This window comes from Bacillus rossius, chromosome 1 (assembly GCF_032445375.1).
Source record: "Bacillus rossius redtenbacheri isolate Brsri chromosome 1, Brsri_v3, whole genome shotgun sequence".
Lineage (NCBI taxonomy): Eukaryota > Metazoa > Arthropoda > Insecta > Phasmatodea > Bacillidae > Bacillus > Bacillus rossius.
Genome location: NC_086330.1, coordinates 49976233 through 49989658, shown reverse-complemented (window position 1 = coordinate 49989658; position 13426 = coordinate 49976233). Strand labels below are relative to the sequence as shown.

The 13426-nt window shown below is 39.7% G+C and overlaps 1 protein-coding gene across 3 annotated transcripts in view; it reads right to left on the bottom strand.

Moving 5' to 3' along the window:
- The window catches only part of LOC134535821 (rhotekin-like), a 334139-nt gene that overhangs the window by 298097 nt on the left and 22616 nt on the right, over window positions 1-13426 (bottom strand). The window contains exons 1-2 of one of the 3 annotated variants that reach the window (XM_063375137.1): window positions 12260-12652; window positions 3345-3679 (exon numbers count right to left, since the gene is read on the bottom strand). The exons of 1 other annotated variant lie outside the window; for it this stretch is intronic. In XM_063375137.1, coding sequence (XP_063231207.1) covers window positions 3345-3497 — 153 coding nt within the window. In that variant the 5' untranslated portion in view covers window positions 3498-3679; window positions 12260-12652. Of the gene's footprint in view, window positions 1-3344; window positions 4765-12259; window positions 12653-13426 lie in introns of those variants that run through there. One more of the 3 variants, XM_063375128.1, reaches the window with a different exon arrangement.

Here is a 13426-nt window from a genome sequence, read left to right as displayed (position 1 = left end):
CTGAAATATTTTTTTATACAACCAACCATTACTGTAAGGGGTGGAATAAACATGGGGTAAATAAAAAAAATTACAACTTCCTTAGTAGGCACACTATCAAATTCATTCAAATTGTTTGTAAACGTTATAAAATAAAATTATTTCAAACTTTTCTCTGAAATAATTTTTGAGATAACCCACCATTACTGCAAAGGGTGGATAAAGAGAGGTTAAAATACAAAAATGAATGAATATCTCCCTGAGTAGACATACAATCAAATCCGTTCAAATTGTTTGTAAATTTTATAAATGTTACCTAAAACTTTTGAACGGAACAAATTTTTATAATAGAAACCATTACTGCAAGGAGTTGAAAAAACCTGGGGTTGAAATAAGAAAATAAATTAATCTTCCCTACCATGTACACTACTTAATCGATTCTTATTTTGGTTTATATTTATAGAAATGTCTAAAACGTAGGTCTAAAGTAAATTTTATGTAACAAAACATTAATGCAAGGGGTGGAACTAATAAAGGTTTGAAAGACAAAGTCATTAATTTTTTAACATTTATATTCTATCAAATCTTTTATAATTTACTGTAAAAATCCTAAACCTTTTATAAAACTTTTGGCTAAAAACGTTTTTAGATAAAACGAACTATTACCGTAAAAACAGGGGTTAAAATTAAAAAATAATTAAAAAATTCATTAGTATCAAATTCGTTGGAATATATTTTAAACCATCTTAATACTATCTTAAACCGTCAATCATCCAAAGAAAAATTTTATACGGGATCAAGGTGTTTGAAGGTAAAAAAAATTGCATAACTACCTTACTAGGCGTAATATGAAATTCGTTCTAAGCTATTCAATTCTGGGTGCACCGAGTTAAAAACATTCATAATATTTTCGCTGATTGGAATATGAGAAAATGTTTAAACGATCATTTTGGAATACTAGTGTAGAACATATAGGATGTTATGTAACTTTTATGTTCTTAAAATGTTCCAAGAAGTTATTTAAGTTATCAAAACTTTTCCAGAAGAAATAGGTAGCTTTGTTTGTTTCATTATCCTTTCAAATGTGGGTCATCCTGTACTTGTTAAAATAAATAAAGTCTAGCATATTAGGGCAAAGTTTTCCAAACAAACCATGTCAATAATGGGGTATAGTCACAACAGCAGATTATGTTACTATTGGTAAGTTTCGCGGGAAACTCAGCCCAGCTGAGGCGTTATTTTGTTAGTTCCACGCTCAGACCAGTGACCAAAACCCTCCCTTACACCTACTCCAACTGAAAACATTCTAAGGCCATACTTTGCATATTCTGAAAGAAATCACTTTGCAAAGGGCTTCAAAGGTTTCTCTTAGTTGTGGTAATATCCGCTCACTTATCCTAGGGATGGCACGAATAATAATAATAATATCTGACATTAATGACAGCTCGGCTATATACTCTGTTACAAAAATATTGGAGTCAGCCTAATTACAATTTTACAATATAACTGTTATATTTTAATTGTGTCTTTATGAAAATATAAACCCCTGCGGTGGTTTCATAGATATTCTCTTATAATAAGAGTTTCAGATGTAGCAGTGTTTTCAAACCGATGTTTACCAGACGAAAACTGCCTGAGCTTGCTTGCGCGGTCGATAATTAATTAAAGTAATGTATTTATCTTTTTGATGAACCTGCAAGTTTTACCTGACTTTGCAAGCGTATCTTAAAATGTACCAAATGTAATCTGGAACTTTTTTTCTAATTGTGAAAAAATAGTTTGTGATTAAGTAATTTTATGAGAACATTTGTTTGATACTCATTGCAAATAACAGAACTTAACATGATAGGACTTCCTAACATCACATAAATTCTGGCCTTAGGTGGGACTTAAAACCCACGACCCTCCATTTAGAATGAAAGAACTCTGATACTGTCAGGGGAGAAATAAAATAGTCAAATACATAAAATATTAGAATAAAAAAGGACGTTTAAAAAGTCTTGAAATTGCGTGATATTGAACGTAGAAATACTGTTTTTTTTCTGTACGAAAAATTATTTTTCCCTAAACAATGATTACGTAAAGATTGAAAAGCTTTTAAATCAACCGGGACATCATAACACTCGCGTCACAGTTTTATATTGCATGAAAATGAGTGCAAATAATCAACCGTACCCTTGAAGCTGTTATTAATTTACTTGTAGATTTATATAATTTACGTGAAAAGTTCATTCAGTCTTGTCTGTTTCCATATTGAATTTTTTTGACAGCAAAAAATGCTAACAAGAGTGTTTGCAAAGGCGGTTTTAGGTAAGAAACATTGGAGCACAGTATTAGTCTACACGTTGGAGAGGGTCACTGCTTAGTCCCAAAGAAGCGCATCAGGCATCACCGACGAGAAGACTGCAAGCCAGTTCGGTACCCGGCGCGTAGAGGCGAAGAGGCGTGCGATGCGCGAGCTAGTGTCGCCCTTATCGCTCCCCGCGCTTTTGGAGCTCATGCGTTCAGCCCGGCGGCTGGCTATTTGTTTGTGTCAGTGAGGCGGGATTATAAGTACGACGCTCGCTGGTGCTTCTAATGCAGGTATCACCTCTAAACACAAGGCTGTGGACTGGCGCGCAGTCTTCTCGTCGTATATAGGCCAACTATGATATTTGAGCGGTAATCATACATTATATGGATGAGAAATGAAGATAAAAGTGTAACGCAAATCGGAAGGCGGGTTTCAGTGCTATCAATAATGTATACCAGGTGTTTCGTGATTCTGTAAACACGCGTTTCAGCCATGTTTACTCGTCTAAAAAATACAGTTTAAAAACAAAATACGTAAACAGAACTACTCATACGCCCTCAGCGACTTCTTAAGTGGGATTAGGCCTGGTCCTCTTGAAATTTCGAATATTTTGATACCGCTTGCAATAAAGCTTCCGTGCTGAATTTTTGTTTTGTTTGACATGGCATAGTAATTAGCTTTGGCTACTTGAAGTCAACGCTTGTGAACTGGTGTGATTATCGATTATAGTTGCAGTCACCCACGTAAAATAATAAGTTATTTCCTCGCGGTGCTTACAGACTAGCGCCTGTTATGAAATATGTGGTTGCAACAAGGTATAGAAGGTCTGGGAGATATGAGTTATGCCTTGATAAACCAAACATAGGGATAAATACTTTGTTCAAAACTATAAATATAGCAAAAAGATGGAAAAAACCAAGCTGGCGGGTCCTGATTCCCCTTGAACGCTTTTCGTAAACAGACGCCACTCGGATATCTTGAGCAGATTCCTCCTGAAGCTGTGCGCACGGGGTGCGTCCCCGGGTGGACGGGACCAGCTGGGAGTGTCTGGGGCGAGGGAACACTCTCGTACCTTGTCGTCCTCCAGCCGCAGCTCGCCGCAGGGCTGCTCCCGAGGCTCGCCCAGGGGCACCTGCACCCTGGCCACGTGTCTGACGGGGACTCCGGGCTCCGGCTGGTCCGGCCCGGACTCCTCCGGCACGATGTAGAGGCGCACCCGGTACATGGCGGCGCTGCTGCCCGATCACTTGCGGGTCCTTTCAGGTCTGCATCGCCGGCCGCGCACTGCCGCTTCCTCGAGGCAACAACTTCCGCGCTGATCACGGCTTCCGTTCCACGGTGGGTTCCGTCGCACGCACGGGAGAATGCCGCGAAGTCACTCGGTATTTTTACGAATCGCAAAGAATTCTGGAGGGAAACGGAAACAAAAATCAGAGGAAAAAATGTACAAACAACAGTTTCGCCGCTTGTTGCTCTGAATTTTCTATAGGTGGCGTGATATAAAAAAAAATTCGCGGGATATGCTACTGATGCGAATTTACGTAAAATTACTTTCACACTGCATACAGCTGTAAAAAAACCTTGATACTTTGATTTTAAAATGCGTGTAAATAAAATCATAATATTAATATTAAATACCTAAGCTATAGGTGCACGTTTCGAGATTTTTATTTAATATTTCTATCTGAAAAAACAGATCTTCCCCAGTACTATATTTTTACAAATGTTACAAAAAATGACCAATGCTTATGGGATTTACTAGACACAAATTAAAAACAGTACAATTCTGCATAAAAGTGTATCGAAACAAATTAACGGTTTTACAACGCAGACACTCAAACGAAGGACTTGCTAAAAACAACCGCGAGCTATAAAAAAAAACTGGCGACTACGGATACGTATTTTTTTTTCAAAGACGGGATAGCGGATGACCCGGACAAGTGGGCCGCGTCCGAGCGTCGCGTCGCTAACACGGGTCGCGGTCGACGGTTCCGGGCGAGTCCCGTAGAAAGCACCTGCTTGGTTCATTCCCTGCTTGCTGTCTGCACGGCTCTTCCCAGTTCACTTCAAGGGCAGCGGCCAGTGGACCGAAAGGCATTCCACGGAAACGTCGGAGAAAACGACTGTAGGTCAAATAACTTTTCGGCAAACTGACTTTCGGGCTAATGCCTGTCGGCCATCTACCTATTGCCAAAGACGTTTTCCCAGCGATATAAATTTGCAGGCAAATGACTGTCAGTCAAATGAATTCTCGGTTAAATGACTGTCGCTAAAACGATTTTCACCCCCTTTTTTTCCCTCTAGTAATGACTTACGTATTTCCCCTCCTATTTTGAGTTACTCAGCATGTGGTTCAATCAAAACAACCCACTCATTTCATTATTTGCTACACAAGTTCCCCCATGACAACGTAGCGTGACTTTTTAAATTCCTGATTGACCGTGGACGGAACACTGTATTAGAAATATCACGGTAACGTGCAATAGTTAAAACCGAAATGAACTACGATTAACGATAATTCTGTGTTTGTGTACATGCTCATCGCAATGTTTGGTTTGTATCTTGTCAGCTCGAACATGTACCAAGTTGCGTTAGTGAGATGCTCAAGCTGGTTGTATCAAGGAGTTTAGTGAACTCTGTCCCAAGGAGCAATTACCGCGCGTGCCAGAAGGCTGCTCAGGCTACGACGGGACTAACAGTGGTGCCGTGGGGTTCGACGTTCGTCACGAGTATTGGCCTGGAACCAATCCTTTAGTGCGAAAAAAAAATTTACTTCCTTCCTTCAGCACCGCTTTCGTAAGCCAGGTTCTCAGTGGCCGTGATAGTTAACGTGACGAGGGTCCTGGGTTCGATTCCAACACCCTGACGTGACACAAAACTTACGACCCCTGAGCCGGCATTCAAGTGGTTCGAAACCCACTATCGTCTTGGCGGTCGTCACATTAAGGGATTCGCCTAGTAAGGGGTGCATATGTGTTGGTGAGGAGGGATGATAAGAAAGACGCTAGCTGGTGCTTCTAGCGCGGCAGACACTAAGCTCAGGGCTCTAAACTAGCGCGCTATCTTCTCGTCGTGCATAGGGCAACTATGAGATTTGTGCGGTAACCATAGCATTATGTAACGGAGAAATGAAAATGAAGGTTTAGTCAAATTCCCTCGAGTGCTTTCAAGAATACATACCGATTGTTTCATGCCAAAATATTATCTGAAAACATGTGTTTAAACCATTTTCAATCTTTTAAAAATACAGTTTAAAAACGAAATACGGAAACAGAACTACTCATCCAACCTCAACGTATTTTCTTAAACAAACACCACTAGGATATCTTGAGCCGTTTTTAAATCGCGTGTTTTTTTTTTTTTTTTTTTTTTTTTGCTGATACCCTGCAACCCGTGTGTGAGACCAGGTAGGCGGTGCCCTTAAGACTCACTGCATAGCGGTGGACGTATCTATAGCCCCCATTATGTAACCTCTCTGACTTTACCAGATCAATCCCAACCTCCCTGAGTGTACCGGACCAATCCCAAACTCCCTGAGTTTACCAGACCAATTCCAACCTCCCTGAGTTTACAGGACCAATCCAAACCTCCCTGAGTTTACCAGACCAATTCCAACCTCCCTGAGTTTACAGGACCAATCCAAACCTCCCTGAGTTTACCAGACCAATTCCAACCTCCCTGAGTTTACCAGACCAATCCCAACCTCCCTGTGTGTACCGGACCAATCCCAAACTCCCTGAGTTTACCAGACCAATTCCAACCTCCCTGAGTTTACCAGACCAATTCCAACCTCCCTGAGTTTACCAGACCAATCCCAACCTCCCTGAGTTTACAGGACCAATCCAAACCTCCCTGAGTTTACCAGACCAATTCCAACCTCCCTGAGTTTACAGGACCAATCCAAACCTCCCTGAGTTTACCAGACCAATTCCAACCTCCCTGAGTTTACCGGACCAATCCCAACCTCCCTGTGTGTACCGGACCAATCCCAAACTCCCTGAGTTTACCAGACCAATTCCAACCTCCCTGAGTTTACCAGACCAATTCCAACCTCCCTGAATTTCCAGAATGCGGACTCCTGAAGATGCTGTCCAGCCACAGAGGCTAGCGTGCGACGCCTGGGTTCGTGATGCGGCAGGAAGGTTGTAGCAGCCCTCCGACGCCCGGCCTGTTCCCACGGACGAGCACGAATCTCCTCCCTCCTCCCCCCCAACCCATCTTCAGGGGTGCCACGCCCACAGCCCGCTCGCATGACAGCCGGCATCCATCCATCACAGCGCGCCGCCCGAACACACCCGGTCAGGGTCTCGCCTGCCAGTACTTTCCTGCGAGGTCTACTGCTTTTTTATATAGACTTTTAATGTTTTAGCACGTCTACCCACATCTAGTATATTTTATTAAAGTTGAGAACGCTGTAGGAAGGTAAAAGTTACATATTTTAACAAAATTAGTCAAAGCTGTTCTGTGCCGTCCTTTTATCAGCAGCCTCTGAGAGATTTTTGTTTCAACAGTTACATCAGAAAAAAGTAAATTATGGAGTAAACTACTATATCCTTTGGTTAAATTAACTTCTACAAAAAATTTAAACATCATCCAACTACATAATTCACTAATACAAAAGTACAAATTAATTTAACCAGCTCAAGAAAAAAATATACTTCTGGTGTTTTCTCCTGAGAGTTAGAACATTGTGAAAATGTAAATTTAATATTAAAACAATGACAGTTCAATGTAAAAATTGTTTTTAAATATTACAAAATTATTATTTTAAAAACTTAAAGCCCGAATTTCAGTTGGGACTTCAAGCAGGCGCTTTAAAAATAATGGATGTTTACAATACCTAAGTTTAGTTTTGACTACCTATTGTAGCAGTTACTATGGTGCGATTTCCGGAAATTTTTTATATAGTTTTTCGTTTCATGGTCCATAGACCACATAAACATCATCTCAAAAGCATATATATATATATATCACAATTTTATGGGCACGATAACTGCTGCAATTCTTCACAAATCACTTCCAAACTGATAAATAAAATATGGTAGTTGAAAATCTCAGTCGAGTTCGCTAATGGGCAATATCCGACTAAATATGTAGACATGGGGCAGGTTTTTTGAAAAACAGAAAAAAACTGAAAAATCTATGTAACTCCCATGATCTAGAAAATATCACATTCGTTTGAACGTATTATAACGGAATAAATTTTTGATACGAACAACCATAACTTCAAATATGTTTAAAAAAACATAGACTGAAGGACAAAAACAATCACAACTCCCTTCATTGGCACAACATCGAATCCGTACAAATTGTTTACTAATCTTATGATTTTTTATCTAAAACGTTTTATCTAAAAAAATTTTGATTAGATGTACCATTGCTGCAAGGGGTAAGAAAAAAGGGGTAGAATTACAAAAAAATTCAATATTTCAGTACCATGTACACTATTAAATCCATTCTGATTTATTGTAAAACCAAAAATTATATCTACAACATTCGTCTGAAATAATTTTTTTTACTACCAACCATTTTTGCAAAGGATGGAAACAAAAAGGGTAGAGACCTAAAAGTCATTACTTTTTTAATATATATACTATCAAATCCTTTGTTAATGTATTGTAAAACTCATAAACTTTATCTACAACCTTTGGCTGAAACAATTTTTGATGAAACGAAACTATTATCTAAAAAACAGGGATTGAAATTTTTTTTAAAAATATTACTTCCTTAGTATCAAAATCATTCGAATTAATTTGCAAGCATCTTGATATTACCTTAAACGTTTGCCTAAAAACATTTATACGACCACGTATTAGTGCAACGGATGAAAAATAATGTTTGAAGGTCAAAAATAATTGTATAGCTACCGTCGCAGGAATAATATTAAATTCGTTAAGACATTTAGTTCTGGATACATCGAGTTAAAAACATTCAAAATATTTTCGATGCATGGAATATGAAAAAAAAAAGTTTAATCAAGCTTTTTCGAATAATAACGATCATGTAGGATGTTATGTGCATTGAGTTCTTAAAATGTTCCAGGAGTTTATAGAAATTTCCAAAACTTTTCCAGAAGATATAGGTAATTCGAAATTTACCTCCGCTTGTGGGCTGTGCCAAAAATTTTTTTTCTCTTTTGAATTTGTTGTTTGTTCATTGGCTTTTCATTTAATAAGAGCGTAGAAATATAGCGGCATCATCTCAATAGTATAAAACGATAGAAAATAACAATTTAGTACTTTTTCTTCAGCTCTAGTACTGTTTTCCTACTTAAGTTGGTACGAAATATTTTTCTCCCATGGTGGAGACCCTGCACCCGGTACGTCACCGGCGAGACCTCAGGCAGTGAGTTGATCTCGTCCATCTTGCACTCGCCGCCAACCCTACCACCACCAATTACGGCAATTATATCGCAATCAAGAAAGGAAGGGATGGGGAGAAAGACAAAGCCTCCAACCTACTCTTTCCATAGGCAGAACGCTCATAATTCTACACTGAAAAAAAAAACAACCAGTTTTGTGGCCAAGACAATATATTTTGTCACTAAACTACCCTACAAAATATTTTGTGATAACAAGTTTTACGTTCAGTTATAAAAGTTTTGTTTAGACTAAAAAATATTGGTGGGTTCAATGTTGACAAAACATTTTTAGAGCGGCCACAAAAATTGGTTTACTCTATTTCTCCTCCCCCCCCCCTTTTTTTTTTTTACCCAAATCACCGAGTAAAACTTTATTAATGATTTCGATCAAAATATTATTGATTCAAAATACGAATCATCAAATGATACTGGCTGAAAAAATTAGTGAAATTCAGTGCTAAATAAGTAAAATTCTCTTTATGAGAGCGTTGAAATTGTTGACATGTCTTTCGTAAGTATGCATCGACAACGTCAAAATGAGACAAAACTTTTTACCTATGTCAAATTTTCTTTTACATTAGTACAACACACTTATAATAATGCGCCTAAGGTCGATACTTTTCTTTGCTGCTCAATCATTTCCAGTGACGCACGATAATTTTTTAATGATCTAATTGAAACGTGTGAAGGAAATTTAAAATAATATATAGAGTGAGTTTTTCTGATTTCACATCAAAATAAAGCTGTGAAATTTCAATGGTATTAAAGAATAATTTCAACTTTGAAGTTTCGCTTATGTGTGCTTTACCCCCAACCCGAAAACATATGGTATGCAGAGATTCAGACAAGCGATTGTTAAACTGCACATATCCGAGTGCTGTCTGTTGTTTACGAAATGTATTTAAGATTACACTGAGGTTGGATAAGTATTTCTGTTTCCTTATTTTGGTTTTAAAATTTATTTTTAAAAAAAGTGAAAATGGCTCACATGCATGTTTTCAGAATAATTTTTAAGCCTGAAAATCCCGGTATAGACTCTTGAAAGCACTCGAGGGACTTGCATTACATATTCATTTCCCCGCCATATAATGTTATGGTTACCACTCATATCTCATAACTGCCCTATGCACGACGAGAAGGCTGGGCGCCAGTCCACATCCTTGCGCTTAGAGGCGATACCGCGCTAGAAGCAACAGCTGACTATGTCATGTATTTATCTATTTGCTTGCAGTAGCATTAAGCCAGTGTACAATGGACGTCTGGAACTTTCTCCGCGTCAACGCATTGCACTGTAATGCACGCGTCGTTCGACCCTGTGTTTTTCAAGCACGTATACAATGGTCGAAAGTCAAGTTTCACTGACCCCAAACCTTTTATACGGACCAGTTTTGCAGTGGCAAAAAATAATTCCTATTCTTTTAAATAAATCAGTAGTCGCATGCCGTTCTAAAAGAGTTGATTGTAAAAAAAAACGTGATGCAAGGGAAGTGAGATAGTTTACAATTAAAACGCCAAATTCAATTTAAAACTTCCTTTTTACAGAGTATTGTTTCATTTATTCTAACAAATTGTCAAATAACCGTGAAAAATTCCAACTTGATTAGGGGTGCAATAAGGAAATCATCAGGACACTGAAAAGAAGGCATAACAATATGTTTCGCATTAAGAAGAGTTAGAAGTATACAATGACAGCCCGAAACCAGGGAAAATAGCGGGCGAGATACACACGAGATATTCCTTCTTCCGCCTCTTGGATGTCACGCTAGTGCAGGCCCGGAAGGAAACAGCGAGCTGCTGGGAAGTACAGGCAACCTGCCACAGATGCGCGCAAGAGTGGCATTAAGAGGGTAGTTTCCTTAGTTAGTTCCCTTCTACAATTTTGTATTTTATACCGACGATTTACATAGAAACGACGACATAACTATCGCTGATAATTTATAAATGGTTTCATACAACTAGTAATCGTTTATTAAAATGTTTTGAGAACATTAAGGGATAGTTGAAGTCCAGTCCTTGTTTTATGAATCTAGAGGATGAAATAGTGTGTTGTATAACTTTTAATATACCGTCTGTATGTAACACTTGTAGTTAAACTCTTCGTTTTCTTTTATACATTATTCATGCATGAATAATAACTGTTTTTCCAAAACCTTGAAAAACTCGTGTTTCTAGAGTTTTAGAAAAATTTTGCTCCAACTAGTCACGGCGTGTTTGTAATGCACGTTTTCCTGCAGAACTACGGTATAAATTAAGTTTATTTTTACGATAAAAAAATTGACAAATGAACGGAACCGTCGTGACGATACGGATAGTAGAAACATTAATTCTAGCCCTCAGAGCAAAAACTTCTTTTGCCAACTATATATTATTGAAAATAATCATCGGATACTTGAAAAGCTAGGCTAGAACACTGCACTGCACTAAGATATATACTTTTAAAAAATGCACGTAGAGACGATACCACATTAGACACACCAGGGATCGCCGTCCTTGGCGCACCACTATACCTCTATGTTACTTGCGCGGCTCTGGATCCCAGCTCTGGTTTGGTGCAAGTATAATGGGACCGGCAGCCCGCATGTTGCCATGTTGCTGCGGGTGGCGCCTGTAGATTATTTTTACCGTTAACCTTGTCACCGACGGAACCACAATAATTATCTGAATGTAAACTAAACCTCCCGAGGATAAAAACACGCAAGCGAATCTTTCAGTACTCCCCAGAGATGTGTAACATCTAACCTCAGTAACGAGCAGTTTCACGTGTTCTTGCGTTGCAAATATGCTTACGTATAATACGAAACTTTGACACGAAATTTAACGTAAAATTCTTTAAAATAATTTCGAGCGTGTTAAATAAATAAGAAAATTGTGTTTTCAACTAAATTTCTTGAAGCAAATAACTCGTAGCCTCCGCACCCTCCGCTAGAATTCGTTGCCAGAGCAGCGGCGTGGACTATCGAACCATTCGATTTGCAGAGCGAAATTTAAAAATATATTACTAAACGGCTCCGATAAACGAGAAAAAGACTTGAAAAAAATTCTAAACCCCGGCTTTGGACCTGATTTTCGACAAGAAATTTCTTTAAAATCCTTCCCATCTTGTTAAAATTCATTAAAGTCAAGACTATAAAGTTTTCCTTTGGCTTTGTGAACTTTGGTTCGCGCCATCCGCCACAGATAGCAGCACCATGGTTACACATTTCCGTTCCATTCGACTTCCGTCCCATTCGACTTACGTTACATTCACAAAATTACTTACTCCTACTAAATGCCGTATACCGAGAGCTAAGACGTTACCCATATAAAACCTGCAAACCCTCTTATAATAATAATTCCTTTTACTTTAATTACGCGTCTCGTCGACAGCTAAGGTCACTAAAGACGGTAAAATGACAACGCTGATCATGACTAATCAGCGGAACCTGCAACAACCTACGGTCTACAATATCCCACCATTTTCCTGGGACGTACGTGCCAGGATTCGAACCGCTGTCCACCTGAACGCGAACCCAATCAAATCACACTGTGCCACCTCGTCCCGTACAATGGTCATCGTGAAGTCGGATACTGCTAGCAATATGGAGCCACAGAGCTTATTTCTTCTGCGCAAGAGTCTTGCTATTTACCTGGTCACGGAAAACGTGTTGAAAAATCCTCTCGGGTAGATATCATGCACTCGTACCATCTCACAAAAATTTAATTAAGTGTTTTACACTTCCTAATCCCCCGGACTCCGGGAAGGAGGTAAAGGGTGTTGACAGCACTCGTGGCCAAGAAGAGCGAAAAGTGTTGGATGGAATTTGGGAAGTGTGGTGGAGGAGGAGGAGGAGGAGGAGGGGGGGGGGAGAGACACAACGCGCACCAACTTCGCCGCTGGAGGGGGGCGTCTCCCGAGAAGACGGCGCACCCGGTGTAAACACAGCCCAACCTTGACCCCGCGAACCGGCACGGCGACGCAACCCGCACCTTCGGCCGCGCAATCGGACGGACGCGGACCCACTGGCTGACTGACTGACTGCGTCGCGGCGCGCCGGCCACTTTCACGCCGGAACCCCCCCGCAGGGACGGCAGTGGTGGGAGGGGGGGGGGGGGGAGCAGGTGTCAGGCAAGGCCACACGGCGAGTCCACGGGCCGGCAGGGTCGTTAGTGGAGTAGTTACGACTGCGTCTCGAGGACTGGACCTATTCCAGGCATCGTTTATTGGATTTTCACCTCCTGCATCCAATATACAAGGGAGTTACAGTTTAACTTATTAATTTTACCTTCTTTTTTTCTGCGAAGCTTTCGTATTTCTTCGTTATTTATTATTAGTTTTTTTCTGTAACGCAATAGCGGTTAATATATATATTATAAACTAAAAAAAATTCATGTTCCTATACATACATAAAATAATCGTAAACTAAAATACTTATTCTATTGTGCTATTTATTTTGGAATTTCCCAGTAAAGGGTGAAAAAAAATAATTAGCGTAAGTACATCTCTTGTCGTAATTTCTTCAATTTATTCAGTGCGCTACTATCTCTTCACTCTATCTCGTCTACAAAAGCTGTCTTGATGCCATATTTATTTCTTCTTTCTTTAAACTCACCCATAGTAACCTTCTGTTGGGCGCCAGTCGACAGTGCTCCACGCTGATTAGGCGGATACCAAAACCATCGTTCGCTGCCACTACGGTGATTGCTTAGTCATACCACTCTTCCCCCCCCCAACCCCCCCCCTAAACTCATCCAGGTGATCCGGGTTCGATTTCTGGGTCACACCAGAATTTTTTTCTTCCCACTTGTGGAAAACG